The 14,902-nt window shown below is 43.2% G+C and overlaps 1 protein-coding gene across 2 annotated transcripts; it reads right to left on the reverse strand.

Annotated features, from left to right (window-relative positions):
* Nucleotides 1–6,892: 6,892 nt before the first annotated feature.
* Nucleotides 6,893–13,516, reverse strand: CTLA4 (cytotoxic T-lymphocyte associated protein 4). Of its 2 annotated transcripts, XM_019663699.1 has the most exons (4): nucleotides 13,274–13,516; nucleotides 9,889–10,236; nucleotides 9,320–9,429; nucleotides 7,877–8,037 (listed from the first exon to the last, which is right to left on the reverse strand). In XM_019663699.1, the coding sequence occupies exons 1-4, from the start codon at nucleotides 13,380–13,382 to the stop codon at nucleotides 7,933–7,935; spliced, it is 672 nt and encodes a 223-aa protein (XP_019519244.1). In that variant the 5' UTR covers nucleotides 13,383–13,516; the 3' UTR covers nucleotides 7,877–7,932. The 2 variants fall into 2 exon arrangements, with proteins under 2 accessions (XP_019519245.1, XP_019519244.1); XM_019663700.1 differs by lacking the exon at nucleotides 9,320–9,429 and having other exon boundaries at nucleotides 6,893–8,037; nucleotides 13,274–13,436.
* Nucleotides 13,517–14,902: the final 1,386 nt, after the last annotated feature.

Here is a 14,902-nt window from a genome sequence, read left to right on the forward strand (position 1 = left end):
AGATAAAAAGTCATAGACGAATGTTGATACTGCAGAGGATTAAGAGCTAAAAGACGGAAGGACCAAGTGCAGTGAGAGTAACCACATGTGAGGGTTTAGGAAGCTTTGGACATTTGAGCTGGGTCTTGGAAAAATTAGAAGTGGTTAAAATCCTTGAGGTTATCAGTGACATCTTGAATGCTATTTATGACAACTCTCTGATTCCCTAGAGAACTGTGTTGAAAAGGATTCTAAGGTTGTTCATGGGATCAGAGGCCTAGTGGTCAATTCCAGACCTATTCTGTAGCAATTCCTCCAAGCAAGGTCTCCTCCTCGACTTATGAAGCTCAACTGGATTTGGGCCTCAGTTTATTTGCCCAGCGGGCCGCTGCTCCCTGACACCCTTCCTAACCTCCCCCAAGCATGGGCGCCTATTCTCTGGACTCCCAAATGTCTGCAGGGATCTTAATGTAAACCAGCTGACTCACCAGGATATCAGTGGCCATCTTGCTTTGGGTACATCCTACCATAACCACCTAAAGCACCTACCTGCCAGGTGAGACCTCCATGGCTAGTGATCCCTGCCTGAATGGAGCTTGACCCCATCACAAGTCTCAGATGCAGTCCACAGGAGTGCTGCCTGCCCAGCAGGGGCTAGTCTTCAGTCAGGTCCATTTCCCCAGCCCCCCACCCCACCCAATCTTCTGATCCCTTCCCCACCAGCTGAGGTTGATGAGGATCCAGCAGACCTGTCCCCAGCCAATCTGCAATACGATCACATAAAATGCACTACCTGGCTTGGAACCAAGCCTTCATATAGAAAGAAAAATCATGCTAATCTCCCTTTGTATCATGTTCTTCTGTGGAACACCAGGACTGAGTGCTCCAGGAAGCCCACAAAGCAAATCTAATTCCTCTTTCATATGACAGCCCTTCATATCTTGAACACAGCTATCATGCCCTCCTTGAATCACCTCCTCAAGCACAAATTACAAACACTATAAACACTCAAATTGGCACAAGTGTCGTCCATGCTGCTCTGTTTTGTACAGGCTTAAAGCACTCAGTTTTTCCTTTGTGATGCTCACTGATGCTACTTTCCCCAAATCAGCTTTCACCCCTGCGCAGCGCCCACCCCACACCAGACACACACCTTCCTCCACCACCACCCATCCAGAGCTGAACCATTCCCTTTAATGCTCATTCCCAGCAGGGAAGGTCTTTTTCTGTTCCTGGTCCCAGATGTTCCCACACTTTGACTTCCAGTAGAAATTATTTCTGTGCAGGTATGTTCATCACTGTCAATTGGAGAGGCCCCTGGTTCTGACTTGGGCTCTCTTAGTCTTCAGTCTTCTGTGTGGCATTGGGCCCTGCTCTATAATTTTGTTCACAGAATACTGGTCCACTTTATTTACCATTCAGGCCTCTGTCTTCTGCTCTTGTTCTCTTTTTTTTTTCCTCAAAAGGACTCATTGCTGTTTTCCAGAACCCCTAAACGCCAACTCACACTCTCCCTTCTCCCACCTCCCAACCTCACCTTCTGCTCTAAGCTGATTATTATTCTTTTACAAACTAGCCCTACGCCAAGGGTCACAGATATCCATGCAAGGTAACTCTCACTGACTTTCACCGATCATTACCATCTATTACCTCAGGACTGTTTTGAAGCAGGAATGACCCCACTAGCCCAGAGCACACTACAGATTATGTGAGAATCAAAGATTCCCACAGGCTGTATTAATGGTTTTCATTTTCCCCCATTTCTGAGTCAGAAGCGCTAATACCCAGATCTAGCCAGTACTGATTTCAATGCCAGTGAATGTGAAAATACACTGCTAACACTGGAATGAAACCAGTGGTCCACTTTTAAATGTCTTCACTTCCTGTTTTCCTCTTTGGTTATGATCTCAGCTGCTAGCGCTAACCTCAGAATAAGCATCTTCAAAAAACCTTTCGAAATATTTGTCTAAAGATTACATATTTGCTTATTCCAACACCCATTTGTAATGCCCATGATAAATGCTTTATTTCTCTAGCACTTCGATCCCCATTTACTTTGCATGTTGCCTATTTCCTTTTGCAGATAGCCCCTAGAATTTAGATATGGTTATTTGAAAAGAACATGTGCTTTGGAATTCAACATCAGTTCTAATCCTAACTCTGCCATTTCCTAGCTGTGTGACTTTAGCAGAATAAGAAAACCTTTCTGAACCTCAGTTTTCTCATCTGTAAAATGAGGATGATGTCAGTATCTCTTCTGCAGGGATATTGCAAGGATCGCTTTAGCTAAGTACATCTGTGCAGCGTTACAGGCTTCACAAGTCAGTTTCCTGTCCCTCTTCATTCAGAATAAGGAGCTGATGAACTACAAGCAGCATGGTAGATTCATTAATGGGAAAGGAATACTAGAGAATGCTAGACTTCATTCACAAATCCAAGCTTGCTATCCTTAAGGTGCAGTCGAGGTTAAAGATAACTTTGATGTTCCAGGGGCCAAAAAAAAAAAAAAAAAAAAGAAAGAAAGAAAGTTCACAGGAGAGTAGAGACTGTGTCTGAGTTGCAAGTTAACTACACAGAAGAAAAGCAAGACTCATGTTTAACAAGGTGAAGAAAATAAGCTAATAGTGGGACAACAGCAGCACGGACAAAAGTGTTGTCAAGGTGAAGCAAGAAGAAAAAGGAAACATCCTCAGAAAATTGCTATACATGAGAAATCATTTGCATTGCTTTCCAAAATTTGAAATCATCTCCTGAAATGTATTTCCTACAATTCTTCCCAGACAGCACCTCCGTTTTTTTGTTCAAGTAGACTGTATCATTTTGTGTGACTAGCATCATGTTTTTAAAACACCATCGGTTGCTATGGTAACCTGATTGCACGTGATAAAAAAGAGCATGTATCCTTTCCCTGGGTTGTGGCATGACTTCTAGCAAAATTTAGAACCTGTCTCGGCATACTGCAGGTATTGCTGACAGACTATGGGCAATGGCTCTTGCGTTTTCCTCTGCAGCATTCTTCTGTAGGATGGCTGAGACAGGCTGGGTCACCTGAAATTATCTTGCTAATGCCGGGAAGGTTAAGGGAGAGAGAGAAAAGAGGGAGCCAACATCAGGCCACAACCAATGGCAATGATCATGGCAAGGTTTAACAGAGCAGCTAGGGTGGAGGTGGAATGGAAAGCAGGTTTTCTGGGGGTAGCCTGAAGTGGTGGCAGTGATGTCCCAGAAGCAGCCTGAAAAGGATAGTCCCTGGGCAGAAAGGTTCAGAGTGTCACCCACCGCAAAGCCCTGATGTGAAAATTGAGAGACCTGGCCTGTTAGCCTTGTTCAAATCCCGCATCACTCTGTGACCTTGGACAAGTTTCTTAATGTCTCTGAGCCTCATTTTCTTCTAAAATAATTTCCAAGTTTTCTTCCCCAGTCCTAATCATCTATGATGGTAGGATCCTGAGTTAGACCATGGCTTCTGAAAAAATGATCCAAAGTCTCATTGGAGAATTAAAATCTTCAGGCCTCACCTCCAGTCTTATAAATGAGAAGCTCTGGGTCTGAGGCACCTCAACCTGCATTTTCCCCAAGTGCTCCAGATAATTACTATACATAATAAATAAAAGAACAGCTATAATAGAGTGCACCCATTAAAGCAATGATTTCCAAGAAGGGTCTAAATGTCAGACTCCTTGCCATATAGACCAGAACAGGCGGAGTTTTTCTAAGAAAACGTTTTAGAAGATTAATAGCTGCTTCCTTTGTAGGACTCTTTAGCCCCAGTGATACTAGCATCAGTCCTACATGTGCCCAGGAGTGGGAACAGGAGATGATGTTAGAACTGAAACTGCTGCCGTACGAGTGGTCTCAGGTTATTCCTGCCCAGAAACTCCTGGGGAGGGGTCTCCAGCACACATTTTATTCACACCACATTAGGGGTATAAAATTTCCTGCTGATAAGGTTGTCAGATCAAATACAAGTCATCCTAGTTTGGGGTGGGGGATGCATGTTTCAGTTTGTTTTGTTTGGGGCCGAATCTGGCAAAGCTACCTATACAAATACCTGTCCAAGCCTATAGCTAAGGACATGGAAAAAAGAAAGGAAAGAACCTTTTTTCTCTCTCCAGCAATAGGAGAATTCAGCTTTCTGGTATGAACAGAGAAAACTGACCTGAGATGAGAAAAAATGTATGAAATAAAACAAGGCCTCTAAGGCACTTAAGTCTTGGCTCTAGCCAGGTGCAAAAGAGAAGAGAAGCAATAGGAATAACTTTCCAGAGGAAGTCATTTTCTGCTTTGCTTTGAGACCTCCCAAAACAATAACTTAAATTTATAAATTCTTCAAACTTCTTAACTTGCTTTGCTCCAATTAGCATCACAATGATATAAACATTTTGCAAGTTCAGTCCCAAGTAAATTAAGTGTACATCAACTGGAGATAGAAGAAGGCTCAGACTAAGTATAAAAACAACAGTTAGTTTTAGCAACACCTAAACACAGTTCAAAAATGAGGGAGTAAGAATGAGCATTTATTGCCTTCCCCAGAGAGAGAAAGAGAAAGGGAGAATATGAATGAGAGAGAGATATTGAGATTGGAAGACCGGATTGCGATAAAAGTAGAATGTGTGGAGCAAGTGGCCAGCTGGACCTCACATTCCAGAGTCTTGAAGGTTTAAGCCATGACATAGATTGACCTACGCATAGTTCTGCTGGTTCAAGGGGAAAAATATTAGGCTGAGGCCACCTAAGAAAATGCAGCCAAGTTCTGCCTAGAAAACAGTTGTCCTTCCCACAGTGCTGGATACCCTAACTCCCCAACTCTTCAGTACACTTATTTGGGCATTTACTGTGTGCCTAAAGCTGTGATGATTTCTATTTTGGAGAAGTTTCCGCTCAAGCTAGAGAAAAAAGACATGTGCATTTGAGGTTATTAGAGATGAAACCAAGTATAGTTGCAAACTAGGAGTGGAGAAATCCATGTGGTCTTGAAGCGTCTGAATCTGATGGTGGAGGCAGAATTTGAGATGAATCCTGATGCATGTGAAAATGAGGGCTACAGATATTTGGGGATGAGAAACAGGGAAACAAGAAGTAGCAGAAGTGAGAACACCATGTTGGAAGAAGGAAGATGAGCAGAGTTTTTTGCTGGGAACTGGTAGGAGTTAAGGCTGACCCCTGGTAGCTCTAGCCTGCTCCCCTTGTCATCCACATTCCTATCTGGGACCAGTGGTTCCAAGGAGGGTTATGGTGCCAAGCCTCCCCCTCCATGTTGGACCAAGCCCCATATAGATGAGTGGAATCTTTGGGCTTCCCCAGGACTCTGATCCCAGAGATGGAGATAGTGATTAAAGTTGGAATGGCATGAAACAGTTGGTCCTCTGACTTGAGGGCAATGAATCTGAGTATTGCAGGCAAAGGACCTGCAATCTATCCTTATAAATGAAATTGGGATTAGAAGAGGCTTTCATCTAGTGACAAGATGCCCCCCCCCTCCCATAATTTCTTTCTCTCCTTTCAGTTGACTCTCAGGTCAGTCTTTCTTGCCCATTTCTTCTGCCACAGATGAAAATTTTTTGAGCTAAGGAGTACTTTATTTTTTTCAAGATTGAGACTGAATGAAGAGGGCAATGCTTAACTCAGTAAATAGCTAAAGGTAGAATTTCAGGTGATAATAGAGGAGATATTAAGCTTATATAAATTGGCCCACTGTCTAGTGGTGTCTGAAAGGTACCTGAGAGGTCCCTTGTGTAAGGCCCTCTGTGTCATTTAGATCTGCCATCAACTGTGGAAAAGAATGATCTCTAAAGACACTTGGAGGAGTAGAAATGGCAACATACTATCCATTGAGACTCCTAAACTGTGTGTTTCTTCATGGCTTCCAACAGAGAGCAGGAGGTATGTCTTCAACACAGTAGGAGCTCATTGTAGGTCACTGCTATTCCCATATTGTGAAAGACATGTTCATTTTCATGTAACAAATGTTAATGGAATGCTCACTATGTGCTGTCTCATTTGTTTGTTGGCATTTGCTGTGGAGGGGGGGCGGGGGAGAGAGAGAGGGCGCTATATTGAGCAAAAACGAGATAGCTGCCTAAGCAGTGATTCTCAAAATCTGATGGGTATAAGAAGAACTGGGAGCTGGTTGGAAGAGCAAACTTCTAGCTTCATTCCCCAAAGATTCTGATTCTGTGCATCTAAGGTTAAACCCTTTAATCAGCATTTTTAGTAGGTTGATTCAGTTACAGGTGGTCTCTGGCCACACTTAGAATCATTTCACAAGACAATAACAGGATGTGGAGGTCAAGAATAAGAAACCTTTGTAGAAACCAAGCAGGCTGAGGCTACAATTGTTTAACCAAGAATCACAGAGGGCTCACGGGGGCCAGGTCCAGGCCTGCCAGTTGATAGCAACACAGGACCACAGTGATGTTTTCCCCACGTTTGTGAAATAGTCTATTTGGAAGCCACAAAGAAAAGCTCTATTTTCCATGGAAGCAGATTAAAATGGTTGCAAGGGGCACACTTCACAACACTCGAGTTGCTGTGGCAACTGTAATCAGTGCCATTGAGCTGAGAAAGCTGTGGGTAAGAAAGAGGAGGTGAAGAACCTGTGCTAAAGAGTATGCTGTGTGTGATTTATCAAGGTCTGCTATATCTGTGGTAGCCCACTTTATATCTCAAGTACTTGTGAAGAAATTAAAAAGACAGAGGCTGAATTCCTTCTAAGAATGGCTTATAGGTAACTGGCAGTGGACAGCTGACTCATGAACATTACTTGCCCTTTTGGATTTTTTCAGTTTGTTGCCAGTATTTCTAATATTAGAGACCCCACCTACTGCTGAATGAATCAATCAAAAACAAGCTCAAACACAACAGTCAAATACAAGGAAGAAAAAGACCACCCTGGAAAAATGACTGTCACAGATTTTATTTAATTAAAAATATTATACATGTTGTTGCATTTTCATGGAAAATAGTGAGTTAAAAAACACCAACAGTGTTAGTTTTCAGAAACCTCCATTCTGCCGCCTGTTTCTTCTTTCTGTCTGTGGCATTAACCATGTGGAAGGGATTGGGGCCCTGTGTAAATGGAGCTTCCTTGAAGTTCACACCCATAGGATAGGACACCGAGAATGAGGCATTTTCACAACGATGGTGTTCTATTGAGTTAACTCAGATCCCACCAGCTTTGGCTTCAACACCATGAAAAGGAGCTGGCATAAAAACCCAAAGCACATGTCAACACCAATTCAGCCCAACATGTCTGCAAGACTCTGCCATCTCCTCCAGTTTCCAAGCCAGTTAGCAGGTGACCTTGTATTTCACCTGGTGTATTAGTGTCCTGAGCCCCTTCACCAAACTTCTTCTGAACCCATGGTGGGAACACACTGCCATATAGTGTTTATATTCCAACTATCAGCAAGTACACAAAAGCACATGTGGCCCCCATGCACAATGCTATCAAATAAAAAATACATATTGGTACAATACAACCCTTGGAATCACTGGCTAAAATATAGCCATGTGAGTATTTTTAAAGTACTCATTTAATTATACACTTGTTAAGAAAAATAACACGGCATAAATGTTTAACTTGAAAACATCATTTCAGCTAGAAACGTCTCTCATGTAAATCTTCTTCACCCCTTCCTGGGCTTTCCCTGGCCTGTGCCATTCCCTAACTTATTTCCTTGATACTATATCATAATGCTGCAGCCCCATATTGCTCCCAAGGGATGCTTTTACTAAAATTCGACGTGATATGATAGAAACACCCTGGCTCTGTTTTCCTGCTCCTTTGCCTTGAGTTGTAGTACACTTAATTTGAGTTCTGCATCCAGTTTTACATGAAAGAGAGATGAATCCTCCCAAAGTACACAAACAGAAACAACTGGATAGCACAAAGGTAGAATTGTCTCAGTGCTTAGAAGTTGGAAAATGGTCTTTCTTCTTCACAATGGTCTCTCAATTGATGGGAATAAAATAAGGCTGAAATTGCTTTTCACATTCTGGCTCTGTTGGGGGCATTTTCACATAGACCCCTGTAGTAAGAGGGCTTCTTCTCTTTAGCTGCCAAACACAAAAAGAAATAGTAATTATTACTGAGGAATACAGAAGCCACTTCTAACCATAATAGGACTCAACAGCTATTGGGTCCCTACCCTGTTAAAAAATGGATGTTCATAACATACAGAATTATAAACCCCAGGAGGTTTTCTTGATTCGGCTATTAAAATTCATTTTAGCTAAATAACTCTGTGCTGTAGATGTAAAATAGCAATCATTTTCCCCGACTGGAAGATGGGAGAAAGAGACTTGGAGAAAGCTTCACAAAAAACGCCCAAAATGCCTATAAGTGACTGGATGTTCTGGGTGTGAGGGGACAAGCTTGATAAGATAATACACTTTAGTTATCTTATTTGAGAGCTGTATTTCTCATCTCCTCTTCTCATAAACTTTTTATTACTTTGTCTGCATTAGGTTCCCAGTTTTTATCACCTCAACAAATTGAGGGCTAGTATACTAGTCTGTGTAGTGGTTTGTAGCAAATGAGGTAGGAAGAAGCTACAGCAACAGAGCAGGTTGAGAGAGGATCTTGGAGGAGGAGGGGGGAGTGGAGAGGGAGGCAGGGAGAGAAAGAGAAGAGGGAAGGAGAGAGAAAGAGAGGAAAGAGAGGGAAAAGTCTGTGACAAAACCAGCCTTAGACAGAGGTGGCTGAAAGGGGTCCTGATAGGCGGCCTGATTCCATATCTCTGTCTCTTCCACCAACAACTGTAGTAAATAAAAATGGGGGGTCTCATTTACTGGGCTGGAGGGCAGGGAAAGACTTCCAAGTCAAGATAACTGGGTAAAAGGGAGCCCTGGACAAGTATTAAGTGGACAGCTACCACTTGGACAAGGAAGGCACAAGCTGGGTGGCACTGAGAGATGGCTTTCAGGTGAAGTAGAGGAACATTAAGGGAGAAAATACAATCTAGCCAGGCGGTCTTCTCTAGTAGCGTTTTGGCCAAGCTAACATTGTGTTTCAGAGTTATTCACCTACGTACACTTGTCATGAAGATAAAGAGTAAAACAGCTGCCCCATGTTATTCAAACGGTTACTCAAACTGAAACCCTATTCAGAAGCACACAAACATTCAATGTCAAACACACTCATCTAAAATATTAGTCATCCTGAAACCTCAAAGGCCAATGCCAAGGGTTCTAGTGTATTCTTCACCAATGTCCTTCCTCTCCTTCATTTATTGCTTCAGCTCAAGAAAAGTAAACTTTTCAGTGGGGTCATCTGGTCAGTTGTTATCACTAAAGATATCCCCCACCCAAAGCGGTGTATTGGCAGCATCACACTCACCATTTTGCCCAGAGAAACAGCTGTGATGAGGACACTGTAAAAAAACAATCCTGAGCTCACTGCTGCAAGGATCCAGAGGAGGAAATCAGAATCTGGGCATGGTTCTGGATCTGCAACAGAAGACAAAGCAGAGCCTCCTTGAGATACTCTAAACTTGAGGGCCCTACTCCCCACATTGGTGAAGAAAGGAAGAAATTCAAGCTTGTAGACCTTGATAATATTGCTAGCCTACAGGTCAATCGGCTATTTGGGGCTATTTCCCCAGGAGTGTCTTATCTAAGGCATAAGGGCAAACTTGGTGATGGTTATCACTCCAGAGTGAGTGCCCCAGCCTGCCAGTAAAAAAAAAAGACCTTCCCCAACCCATTTTATTTTATAGTCAGAATGCTGTTTGGGTTGCCACCCATACTAAGCAAAGTTACCATGTAACAGTTCAGAGAACTCTTAAAGAGAATTTCCACAACCCTAAAAATGAACCACCTGAAATTAAAGAACAAAACTATTTTCATGCAAAGAAGACAGCGACAGCAATGCAAAAGGCATCAGTGTAGTGATATAGTTTTGCTCACCAATGACATAAATCTGGGTTCCATTGCCCATGCCCACATAGTAAGGAGGGGGGTACATGAGCTCCACCTTGCAGATGTAGAGTCCCGTGTCCATGGCTCTCAGCCCTTGGATGGTGAGGTTCACTTTGTTTCCACTGGAAGTGCCAATGCAGGTGGAATCATCTAGGAAGGTCAACTCGCTCTCCACCATGTATGTAGCAGCACAGACTTCAGTCATCTGGCTCCCAGCCTGCCGTAGCACTGTCACCCGGACCTCAGTGGCTTTGCCCGAAGACCCATACTCACACACAAAGCTTGCAACACCTCGGCTGCTGGCCAGCACCACTGCAGGCTGGGCCACGTGCATCCCTAACATGGAAAAACCAAAGGGAACTCAGTGAAATCATGTTTAACCACCATCAGGCCTATGGAAAACCTCAAGCCAGAAAAGGTTTATCTTTGATGGGTACCCTCCAACTTTGCCTTTCAGTTTCTCTTCCCCTCAAGCCCATCACCCTCCCTTATCCCTTCCCTTCTCCATCCATCCCAGCTTTCTCTCCATCTCTCAACTGTCTTCCAGCTACTCTCCATAAAAGTATTTCTGGGCTGGCCGAGTAGCGCGATGGTTGAGAGCTGGCTTGGGACGCCAGAGGGCCCCAGTTGGGATCCCACGTGTGAGGGTCGGTGACACTGCCCTCCACGGCTAGGATGCTGAGCAGCGGCTCGACCTGGAGCTGGGCTGCTGTGGGTTGCCGGCGATGGCGTGGGCTGCGGCCCCTGTGGCGGTGGGTTGCCATGGGCTGCCGTGTGTGGCCAGCGGCCAGCGTGGCCTGCCAGCAGCCACAGTGAGTGGCCATCCAGAGGCCGGCGACTGGTCTGCCTCGCCTGGGAGGAGCGCAATGATGGTGCCGGCTTGGGCCAGTGGGGCGGCGTCCTCCGCGGCTGGACTGAGGAGCAGGATGACAGCGGCTTGTCTGTTCCCCTTCCCCCAGTTCCCCAGCACTGTTCCTATCCCCCAATTCCCCAATAAAAATCTTTAAAAAAAGTATTTCCTTATTGAAAAATCATTTCTTGAAGGTAATCAGTTGTGGCAGGATTTGTCATGCCCCCACCCCCACCCCGTAAACATCCTTTTCCCTCACATGTAAGAAAAGGGGATTAGATTAGATGATATCAGAGCTCCTTCCAACTCCGGTATTCTACGGCTATAATAAAATTGGAGGAACTATAGGTCAGGAACTATGAGTATCAGGGGAAATTTTGAAGACTGAGGTACAGAATATTGCCTTATATCTCAAAGCATACCTCAGAAACCTCTGCCTACATTTACCTGGCCCTGTACCTCTATTACCAACAAGTAGCTGAGCCTTGGCTCACAGTGCCAACCACCCCCTTCCCTGGCATTATTATCATAAAGTGAGGGATGCTGCTAGATGAAGGAAGCCACAGAGCAGAGGGCACCAGGTCGTTTCCTCCCCAGGATGAGGCAACCCTGCTGTTAACTTCTGTGGGCTTCCCCTGCCACCGCCACCACGTCTTCCGCTGCCTTCTCTCCTCACTTAAACACCCTCACGGGGTGTTCTTTTTCCCTCTGGCTTCTCCAGGATAAGACAGGCCAGCTCTACATAAAAAAGGCCCATATAACCTAAAATATGGTGGCTTCGTTTCAAATTACCTTTCTATAACTAACCCCTCTCAGTCAATCATACAAGTGACACCCACAACTTGGATTGAACAATGTCACTCATCTTGCTCAAAGCCTTTGCTGCCTTACATAACACATATTGCAAAAACAAATAAAATAAATAACATTCAGTATTCCCCATGATCTAATCCCAACCTAACACTGGCGTCTGAGAGTCCAGGACACCCCTTCCTTTATATAAGTGACTCTATATTGAAGGCACTAGTGCTTTCCCCAAAGCATTTGTTCTGGGCAATATATGTCCTCAGAATACAGAACAATTTGGCAGCAGCCATTGCCGTGATTAATCCAGCAGCCCTGGCTGGCTAGACAACAGTCTCCCTCCCCAACCCTCATCTCTGAGGGTTGCCTTCTGAGACACCCCCTTAGCATCCTCTGAGCATTAAGTCTAATTAAATCAAGTTCTGTCCTATATTAAAGTTTTTTGTCCACTGATCACACCTCCTCAAGCTTCTGCCTTTGGCTTATAAACTCTTGGGAGCAGCCATTATATCCTGCCCAAATAGACACTCAATAATCATTGTAGTATTGACCCTAAGCCTAAAGACGAACAAGTTTCCTGCTCTACCCCAGGAAATCTCCAAATTATCGCCACTAAATCTGCTCACATTCAATTTCCCATTATCCACAGTGGGAAGATCCCAGTTATAGGTTGAGATAAATTTCCTAAAAAGGAAATTTAAATGCTTCTAAAGGTATTTAATCTTTACATGTTCAAAACGTGTAAAATAAAATTATATATATATATATATGAATATTTCTTATCCAGTAAAAATTAAATCACCAAACATCTTTTGAACACCTACTTCATGCAAACTACATGGTTTCTTAACCAAGAAGGTCCAGAGAGAGATAAGGTTGAATTTCAGTAGAAATGCTCATCATTTTATACCATGTAACTAACCTGGCATCAACCTTTATAGAGCTTTACTCTATATGATAACTGGGGAATCTGCCTCTGAAGTCCACAGAGAGAGATCAGGCAGCAATTAAGTATCTTATGCCAAACAGACTGATGGCTTGTTTTCTTTCTTTTTTTCTTCCTTTCTTCTTTTCTTTACTCCTCTCTCTCACTCTTTTGTTTTGTTTTGTTTTACAATTTCAAACCTCTTTCAGTTTTTTAAATAGTTAGCTAACTAGTTTATAGAGTTCATTAAAAGGACCTTAAAACCTTGAATTAAGTAAAGAAGAGTTAAAATTTAAACAAGCTGGCTAATTAGCTTATAGAAGTGCATTAGAGAACCTCAAAACCTTGAATTGGGTAGGAAAGAAAATTTCCATGATTTGCTCCAATCAATGTTTTTTAAAAAAGAAAAATTTTGAACTCACTCTGATTCCAAGGTCAGATGTATTCGGGACTGTGGATATTTCTTCTCTCCTAAATCACTTAACTTCCCAGTATTTTCTTCCAATCATATAGAAGAGTCTCAAATTGTTTATAGCTCCCAAACCAACTCAGGTATATTTATTAAACCCCTACTCAATGTCCAGCACTCAGCTATAAGCTGTATCTCTGCTTATTTGCTGCTGCCAGCTGTCCCCTGACTGCCTCAGGATACAGAGCTATCCAAGTCACGGGACTGGAGTTTTACCTTGAGCTGATGGCTTTGCTAGAAATCACTGCCCTTGACTGCTGAAAGAAATGAAACCCAAATGGGAGAAACACCTCCTCCACCGTCATGCTCCAAATGCCTCACTCACCTTTGGAGAAGACGGGGATGAAGAGAAGAGAAAACAGAGCAGTGCAGGGCCAGGTCCTAGAAGCCAGATCCATCTGAGCTCCGTGCCTCCGGAACCCAAAGCAAGCCATGGCTGTATGGGAACAGTGTTCAGGTCTTCAGGAAGCGGAGGGAAACCTTTCAGGATCCTGAAGCTTTGAAAAGTGTTTGAACCCACACAGAATCAAGGACATTATATAGCTGGGCTTTGATCCTGGATATGCATGAATAGAAAGCTTTTTTGTTTTGGTTTTACGAGAAAGGAAGCCGTGGGTTTAGCTGTTACGTCGAAAAGATAACCTCAAACACTCAAAATAAAACTGCACAAAACATAGGTGGAAAATATACTAAAGTTGAAACTGATGCTTTTTTTCTTCTCTGAGGATAATTAATTGGAGGCTTGGAAATTTTCCTGGAGTGCAGGAGTGCCCTAAATCCCAGTTTTATCCAGTTGTCTGGGCATCTTTTAGCACCTAGTTCATTTCATTGACACACCCCAAAACTGCTAATCTGCCAGCTCTCTGAGCCCTTGAGCTAGTGACAGAAGTAGTCTGTGGACATCATTAATAAAAGCTCTGCTTTCTACCTGTGAAGCACCATCCCTGGCAGGCTTTACAGATAAGAGTTTTTATTTCTCCTAGCTTCATTTAGCATTTGGTTGAGACAAAATACCAAAATGACAAGAAATAAACTCATCTGCCACTAGTTTTGCAGATTAGGAAACAATTCAGATGCTCTTGAAAACCTTAACTCAACCAAGACAGACCAGAGTAGGAGAGGTCCAGAAAAAGTCAACCAAAATGATCCAAGGGTTTCAAACCTTCTATAAGAGGATAGCATTTTTTTTTCTAAAGGGAATTTTTCAAGCAGAAAATCCAAGAAACAAGATTAAATATGACTGAATTACTTAAATTGATCCAAGTTGTAGACAGGACAAGTATTCATCTTATAAGAGAATACTAAACATCGGGGACCCTCCCTTAAAACTGGGGAGTTTTCATATATTTCAATGGTGAAACATTTATTGAGAACCTATGATATTCCAGAAATTGTGTATACATGGGATGGAACGATAACAAGACAAAAACGTACTCAGTACTTTAAGAGACTTTTAGAAGACTGACACACACACAGACAATTGCAACTTGGAATATGGCGTTTGCCTGCTCGAGCCCTTCCCAGTTTCCCATTGTCCATGCACCTCAGCACGTTCAGAGGAGGCTCTGTGGATTTGAAAACTAACAACTCTCTTTTTAGCCTATCTTCCAGCATTCCCTCACAAGTCTCCTTCCTCTGCTTGTCATTACTCCAACACACCTCTTTCAGGTCTCATCATCTTTACCCATGCGGCTCCTACTGCCTTTTTTCTTCCACTTGCCTGTTTTACCCTCCCTCTCATCTGCTCTGAATTAGCTAAGGTGTCAGTTCCCCCCAAGAAGCCTCCTATGATTGCCTTTTCTTTTGACACTCCCCTAGCACCTTGTATAAGTCTTTAAGTCCCGGCTGAAATGCCAGTTGATAATAACAACAGACAATGGGAACTTACTAAGGGCCAGATCCTCGGCTGGGCACTGGAGATATAAAAGTGAAAAATGTACATCCCTGCCCTTGA

The sequence above is a fragment of the Hipposideros armiger genome, unplaced genomic scaffold (genome assembly GCF_001890085.2).
Source record: "Hipposideros armiger isolate ML-2016 unplaced genomic scaffold, ASM189008v1 scaffold_399, whole genome shotgun sequence".
Lineage (NCBI taxonomy): Eukaryota > Metazoa > Chordata > Mammalia > Chiroptera > Hipposideridae > Hipposideros > Hipposideros armiger.

Excerpts from the sequence above, each read along its gene's own strand:
- CTLA4 (XM_019663699.1), bottom strand. The coding sequence starts at position 13,382 with ATGGCTTGCTTTGGGTTCCGGAGGCACGGAGCTCAGATGGATCTGGCT. Across the intron at positions 9,430-9,888 it reads AACCCAGATTTATGTCATTG|ATCCAGAACCATGCCCAGAT; the intron begins GTGAGCAAAACT and ends CTTCTGTTGCAG. Across the intron at positions 8,038-9,319 it reads CTGTTTCTCTGGGCAAAATG|CTAAAGAGAAGAAGCCCTCT; the intron begins GTGAGTGTGATG and ends TGTGTTTGGCAG.